We start from the raw sequence: 8,243 nt of genomic DNA on the forward strand, positions 1-8,243 counted from the left end.
TTATTTTGCACAGAACAAAGCTGGCTTTGAGGATATTATTAAACTGCGTCAGGTGGTTTCCAACTTTAGTTATAATTTTGTGCACAGCAATGTGGGTGGTCGCATTGTGGAAATTTCAGGCTTTGAGAAAGTACGTCTGCCCATCTATCAGACGACATCGCATAATGGGTTTTATAGGTAAGTACGTAGTGTTATTTATAAAGCGCTGAATATCGCAAAATCTTGATGAGTTTAAGTCTGAAAGACAGTCGAAATAATGTTGCAGATAACATACTCGACGCTTCGATTGCAATGTATTTATATTAGGTAATGAGGGTGCGTGAGCTATATTTGTCTAGTCTGAACTAGATTTGACATGCTTTCCCACTCGCTTTCAAGGGGCTTTATGAATAAGAAGGTAATAAGTCGAAATTCATTGGGCATGAATACTACTTTCCCTATTGTCCACGGTTTTTAGATGAGATACAGATTTAGGATAGCCTTATAGATGTTTGCTAATAAAAGCAGATAGATGTTACTTAAAGCTCGGAGGGAGAGATGTTATCTACAGCCGGAAATTTGCAAGTTTTTATTGACTTGATTGTCTCTGATATCTTTCCTTGGCTAATAATGTCTCTTGACACCACAGACAGTATGGATCCAGAAGAAAAAAATAGTGTTCATTAGTATGTTTAACATTTCATCGCATGACGACATCCGATTCTCTATATAACTAAAATAATATGAACGCAAGTTTCAAACTTAGTAGAAAATTAAAAAAAAAAAAAATTATAAAGTTTTCAAACTTTTTTCTTGGAATTGTGGTGTCTTGCTTTTCTAAGATTTTATGAGGTTTTTCATGGCAGAAATACACTCTGAGGTTTGTCATTACCTGCTGTGGGGCGACCACTTTTAGAAAAAAAAAAAAAACAATTATATAGAGTTGCCTGGGCCAGGAATCGAACTGGTGTCATATGGAATGGTAGAACGCATCTCCAACCATTCAATTCCAAGATAGTCCCAAAATGATCTCGAAATAGTCCCCAAATGTTTCTGAAACAGTTCTGAACTAGTCCCGAAATTTTCCTCAAAAAGTCGTGAACTAGTCCCTAAAGAGTCCGGAAAAAGCAACGAAACGGTCCTGAACTGGCCACAAAACGGTTGAAAAAGTTGTCTCGAACAAGTCTTGAAACAGTTCCAAAATGATTCAAAAATAAGCCGGAACTAGTCCCGAAATGTCACACTTACAAAGTCACAACTTTCACTCTTGGTGCGGGTTTTAACGGATGGGTCACTGTCCAATTGGTATTCACGCAGTAATGCTAAACATATTACCAGAACCGTATGACTAAAAGATGTCGAGGTGCCATCAACACTACCTTCTTAGGTGCCCAGCGTTTTCGAGGCTAAGTTTGAATTACTTTGGCTCTCATATGCTTAATAGCCCCGAGTAGCTCTAAGGCATTGGGATTAACCGAATTCCTAATTACATAATCGACTTGAGGCGTTTTATCGATTAAGTATTGGGTGTCGTTCAGAATGTGGTAACACAAAGGCCGATCTCCTAAATGTATAAGTGAGTCCTTAACCTCACTTAAATACCGAAATGATTCTCATCTCGTCCCAAACTGATCCCGTACTGGTTGCGAAATGTTGCTGAACATCCCTGAAGTACAGTCGAAATGGTTCAGCACGTATCCCAAATAGTCCCGAAACGATTTCGAAGTAATCCCGATATGTTCCTTAATTAGAAATAATCCTGAACATAACAATCCCGAAATGGCGCCGAACTAGTCCCAAAGTGGTCCTAAACCAGCCGCGAACTAGCCCGGAAATGGTCCTAAAATAGCCGTGAATTAGTGTGGAAATATTCATTTGTACACACAAGAAGAAGTTACAAATTTTCTGCTGGGTTGACGCAAATTTTACCCACACCGAGAGCTAAGATGCTTAAACATCAAAAAAAGCGCAAAAACCTTTCCCGCGAAATATGTTTCAATCGCGACGGTCTTAGACATGTGGAAATTTGTTAGCCAGCCTAGAAACAATTTTGATCAGTAACGATCGGAGAGAGCTTCTACTCTATGTGTGTCCATTTAGAATTTATAAAATGCTTTAAAAAGCATATCCTGCGGAATATAGTTTGGTCTTCAGATAAAAAGCTAACTCGTTTGTGTAGCTTAAAGTTTATTTGTGGAAGAAAAAAAAAGCTTTTACCCTTAGGAAACTATTGCTGTTTTCCTCAATCATTTTTCATTAATACATAACAAATTTTATTACTTATTTTCCAAACAGCAATGTCGCTACGAATTGGATGGGTCGCGCGACAATTGTAGCCGGCACAGCGGGTCAGCAATATGTTGACAATATATTCGAGAATCCTGAGAATGATTACGAAATGATAACTGTGAATAATTCCATGTAAGTACAATAAATGGGATATTTGACTACATTTTAGGGAACTTCACTCGCTCATTATTACAAATTAATCTCCGAGCAATCTCGGTTACCCAAAACATTTTTCATCTTTCATCGCTCGAAATATTTATAATCCTACCTTAAACTGATGTCACTTCTATTTTTTCACACACTTTTTCATAATAACTATCTAATGTAAACTACGTGCCTGAACTATGCATGAAACGTTTACTTACACGCTCGCCAATCTTAACTGTAGTTTGAATGTTGATTATGTGATCAATAGGTAAGTGAAAGACAAATGAAAGAAATTTGTATCTATTAAAGCAGAGCATAAAACTAAATAAATATCAATTTGCAAATATATATAAAAGTTTCCCAAATCTTGCTCATCAATTGTTTACTTTTACCTTACCCAGCACCATTGAACTCTGGCGCTCGAAGATCGATGCTAGACACAACTATTGGAGCTATAACAATACGATATCGGTGCAGTCGCGCATACGCGATAAATCAGGTGGGTGTGACTGAATTTTTTAGAATTAAAAAGTATTCTTATAAAAATTCATTTATCCCACACCACAGACGATCCTCTTTTGCTCGAGGTGCAAGCGGTGCCCTTCCAAATGAACAATCTCACCATACTCGATGGCAAATGTCCGCCCGGTTGGGCGCTGCTGCAGGATACCTGCTTCATTTATGTAGGCGCACCTTTGACATTCCATGAAGCGCGCGCCTTCTGCCGCAGCGAAAACTCGACGATGCCTTTCATACGCACCGACAGCACAACGCTGTGGAAGTATTTGCAAGGACAAATGCGCCACTTGAAGTGAGTTTGAATATAAATTACGAATATTTAACGAAATTAGTTAATTACTTGAAACAAAAAAAAAACAAAAAAACACTTTTTCAGATACCCCGAAAAAGTGTGGATCCAAGACTTCAATCACATCGATCGCTGTACGAGCTTTGCCTTTACCACAACCGAGGTGGAAGATTGCGGCAATGAGTTCGGTTTCATTTGTGAAACGGATCCAAGGGTAAGTTTGGCGTATTTTCACAATTTATTTACCTTTCAACTCTATTTCTCCCTTCTCTTCGTCTAGGTCGTCATCGATCCACTCTCTTGGCGCGCCGATATTTTTGCGATCAGCATAATTTCCGCCTTCATTTTGGCCATAATTTTGCTGCTAATGGTCGCCTTCTGTTGGTATGCCAAATCGAAGCAGCGACACGCTCAACGTTTGCAGCGCCGTAATAGCATACGCCAGAGCTTGCGAAGCTTGAATAGCATTGATCCGCAGGGCTCGTTGCGGCGACGAAACTTTGTATGATTATACGTTTATTAATTTATATCTCTTTAGTATTTAGTTTAGTTTATTTATTTATATTTAAATTGTTTTAATTTATTTTTGTAAATATTAGTTTAGGTATACTATTTTTAACTGATTTAACCCAGCCTAACTTATTTATTCGGCCGCTGTGGTGTAGTGGTAAGCAGTGCGCGCTTCCACTCCACAATGCCTGGGTTCAAACCCTGGTCAAAGCAACATCGCAAAAATATAGAAAAAAGGTTTTTTCTTAACAGCGGTCGTCCCTCGGCAGGCAATGGCAAACCTCCGAGTGTATTTCTGCCATGAAAAACAGCTTCTCATAAAAATACAATCGCCGTTCGGAGTCGGCGTAAAACTGTAGGTCCCTCCGCTTTGTGTGACAACATCAAGGCGCACGCCACAAATCGGAGGAGAAGCTCGGCCAAACACTAACATATGTGTAAGCGCCAATCTATTATTATTATTAACTTATTTATTCTGTTATTATTTACATATTTCTTTCCGACTCTGTTCCATGGATAAATTGGGTTTAGAGTCACAGTTTGCACGATGATGCGTGGGAGATTTTATCTGACCCATAGTTACCTGATATATCTCTGTTTCCTGGAACCCAAATCAATGTTGCGGTGTACTTTTAGGCCAGTAGTTTTAGAATATGTCTTAAATCGAAAGCTATTTTAGAGGCAGCCAAGCACTGTTTCATAGATTTAATAGCGTCTTGACTGACCGAGAATGTCATTTTTTCTCTTAGTTAAAGATTAGGCATCAGCGCGGCATCTTAATAGCCATTACCTTGACTGAACCGCATATCAGTAATGTGGTAATTCGGAAACTTTCTTTTTTACTAAGTAAATTTTTATGCGAGTATACACCACACCTACCTTCTGTTCCAGCATAGAGCCATCACACAGTAGTTAATAAATGGAATTTAATGTTCATAATTCACTAGAGCCTTCATTTCTCAACCAATTTGATTAATTTTTTTTTAATAAAAGCTTATAAAATTTTCAAGAGACTAGTTGAGCCCGATTTTTGATTTTTTACTTGTTTATATAAAATTTTTCTGGTGCGAATTGCTGAAAAAGTGGCAATTTTGAAGAAGATCGATACTCCTGTTCCAGTTAATAAAGGTTACATTATAAAAGCTTATAGATCGAAAGTCTCTTGATTTCACATAAGGGGATCTGCATTTTTGTTGTATGAAACCCTTTCGCACTATTGTTCACATTTTGGGGATGCGGGTTCCTTATAGGTAAAAGTCAATAAAGGACTGAACAAAGCTGATGCTGCTTAAAGCTCGGCGAGTGATATGTCGTACAAACCCAGACACTTGTTAGGTTTGAAGCAATTGATTGCCCATCTATCTTTGTATGGCTGATAATATCTTCTGGTGCCATATATAGTCTGGAGACTCAAAAGCAGTTGGGCTGGATGAATATGGTGTGTCTGAACCTTCTGTGAGCACTTCAAGTTAACCTTTAGCCCCAGAATTTTCTTCTGCATATGTATAACAGATTTTTCCCACCAATAACTTTTCGCCATTTTTACGGCTGTTCTGAAGGTTCTTAGTGTGTCTTGTAAGCTTTCCAAGAGCCGGTTTGCTTAGTTAGCTTAAAAAGCCTCCTTCTCTCTTTCGTTAGGTAGGCAGTTGTATAGCTCCGCTACTGTGGTTTTCCGTGATGCAGCGTATGGTTTCGTCAATTCTTTCCGTTGAACTTTACACATAGGATGATTTAGGTTATTAGATAACTGGCCCTTGACCCTTGAAAAATTGTGTTGTGCGAATTGATAGGTAAGGAAGGCGCGTACGAATCAATCGTGCTTCCTCTCGGGAGCAGATTCTCCCATTGTGAATGCCAGCTATGAGTGCCAGGAGAAGGCATATGCTTCTAATCGAAGTTATGCCATATAGTCAATATAGTGTTCTAAAGCATTTCACCTCCGCTATCTCCCCCAAACTATTGAAAAAGCGTGATTCCAAATGCTTGAGATACCTTGTCTGGAAAGCTGGGCATTGGCACAGGAAGTGGTGAATCGAATCCACTTTTTTCTCATTCAGACAACTTCTGTAGAGAGAGCTTGTTGACATACGCCATCAGTACAGTACCCTGGGATGACGCCAGTAAAAGCTCTTGCTGCAGATTTGTTAAGATTCAAAAATTTTTCAGTATTGCTTGAGTCTCGGCCATAAGGATGTTGGAATTTTACAGTCGCCACGATTGATCCATAGGTCATTAATTACGGCTGTTGTGTATTCTTCAACACTCCTTAGTAAATCAGAAATCGGTGGGAGTAAGAAGTTATCTGCCTCGCTAATTTGGTTATTTCGTTCCCTTCGTTATTGCTAAGTTCACGAACCCAGCAGAGAGAGGTTCGGACGTGACGCAGTGAAGCCAGCGATGCGCAACATTCCGAACTACTTTCGACTTTACTACCTTTGAACCCAATGTTTTCCAATTCAATCCATAAGCTGCATAGTTTGTGTTAAGCGATTGGCGTATTTGAGTTTCGTTTTTCATTCTAACCCAAAAAAGATTAGATATGTAAGATAAAAAATTTACCATCGATCGAATTCCGACCGGAAATTCAGATTCGGCTGTGTTAATACCGACGCGGTTTCCTTGATTTCACCCAATAGTGTACTGATTTTAACTTATAAAATATTTATGTCCTTATTTCCTTATTATACCCTAATTTATATTTCATTTTGTTTTTATTTTATCATTTTATTTTTCCACTTTTTTATTTTCTCCCCTACCAATATCTTTGGTCCATTAGAACATGTCCACGTCGACTGGCACGCTCTCCAAGCAGCTGGGTCAAGACTACAAAATGATGGGTAACGGCTCCATCGATTCCATGGACAAAAGCGTGCTTAGCTCCGAAGCGAGCTTTGAGGCATACGACAATCAAACGGCGCACCCGAGCGAGTATCAAAAACCGAGCTATAACGATTATGTCACTCAGCACTCGGTAAAGGGAGGAGCAAATGGTGCTGCCACCAAATCGAATGAACCCTACAAAATTGCAACAATCGGCTCCGTTTCGAAGGCGTCCACCGCACGCGGTCGCACACCTAGGCTGCCAGACTCATTCGAGCTATCCTACCGCAATGAAGGTTTCCGTGACAACTCCACTTACGCTAGCACGCTAACAACTTCTGTGGCCACAAGCATTGCCGAAGATACGCCCATCATACATCAGACGGACATCGAGGATGCCAATTCAGATTACTACGGCAACGCGAGCACTTTGCCGCTACACAGCGGCGGCAATGAGAGCCTCTCTTTCCTGCGTGAGTTGAAGCAGAATTTACCACCACCCGCCTACAATAAGCCACATCGGCAAAGTCACAGCAGTTTTCTGCCCGGCGCCAATGGTGGGACGACGCGTCCCACAAGCAGCTCACAATTGAGCAATGACTCGCATTCCAGTACGCTGCCGTACGAACAGAAGATCGATAATTTACATTTTACGCCTGTCACGCAGCGCGCTGAAGAGATGCCACTATTCCGGCATGAATTGGCTGCTGGTGGACTGCCGACGCCGCCACCCGATATGCGGCGGCCAGATTCCTATTATACAGCGGTGCGTAGTAGTAAGGCGCCACCGCCGTCCAACGCGAAGTTGGGTGTGGCCTCTAAGCCGCAAGCTATGGGCGCAACGAAGCCAATGACGGCGGCCGCCAAGAATCACGGTTACAGCCAAAATGGCAGCCAGAATGGTAGACGTCCAAAGACTGTTTATAAAACTGCCAGTCCCGAACCGACGGCATACCATCGCTCCAGATCGGAAGCTTTGCTGGAGACGGATTTCGACGATGAATCGCCGAGTATGGTGCCGCTAAGCACGAACAGTCGCAGCTATAGCCAGCCGTTGGAGACGGCAATGTAGATAGATAGGGGTGAGTGGTACGAATCGTACTACTGAAGCGAAGAAAACACGAAGTAAGAACGACAGAACAGTATACACACGCATCATCACAAACATTATCGATATATCGACTACACTCATACACCTCTTTTTTTTATCATAACAATTAATTAATTTGTATTTATATTTTAAGCGCTTCAGCTAATTAAATCATAATTTTTATATAGCATAAATATTAGGTTAAGTGATTTCGATCTACGTTCAACGATTATATATGCCTTAATGCTACTATAGCTAGCCGAATGTATTTAGCAAGTAAATAAAGTAAGATATACATATATTTAACGCTGCAAAAAAAAAGAAAACGAAAGAAAAAGCAACAAATTTATACAAATAAAAAAATGTGTGTTAACAGTTAATTGATAAAAAAAAAATGTTTTCACTTCTTAAGTTCTAATTGTTCCATCCATTAGCCGTAAGTCAGCATATGATTAGTACACATAACTTTATATTAATTTGCATAAGTTCCATGTACATAAATGTATTAGACACTTGCAATAAATTTTATTACAAGTTGGACAAATAATTTAAAAAAAAAATGATCTTTTGTATGAATGTGCTTAGATATTTGTTTTTAAT

The 8,243-nt window shown here is 39.8% G+C and overlaps 1 protein-coding gene across 1 annotated transcript in view; it reads left to right on the forward strand.

Moving 5' to 3' along the window:
- The window catches only part of LOC118740898 (protein bark beetle), a gene marked incomplete in the record, with an annotated part of 99,930 nt that extends 91,976 nt beyond the window's left edge, over positions 1–7,954 (forward strand). The window contains 7 exon segments of the mRNA XM_036472635.1: positions 2,275–2,400; positions 2,657–2,683; positions 2,817–2,914; positions 2,983–3,226; positions 3,311–3,437; positions 3,504–3,725; positions 6,510–7,954. Coding sequence (XP_036328528.1) covers positions 2,275–2,400; positions 2,657–2,683; positions 2,817–2,914; positions 2,983–3,226; positions 3,311–3,437; positions 3,504–3,725; positions 6,510–7,625 — 1,960 coding nt within the window.
- Positions 7,955–8,243: the final 289 nt, after the last annotated feature.

Source organism: Rhagoletis pomonella, unplaced genomic scaffold (assembly GCF_013731165.1).
Source record: "Rhagoletis pomonella isolate Grant_MI unplaced genomic scaffold, Rhpom_1.0 Rhpom_scaffold_00006, whole genome shotgun sequence".
Lineage (NCBI taxonomy): Eukaryota > Metazoa > Arthropoda > Insecta > Diptera > Tephritidae > Rhagoletis > Rhagoletis pomonella.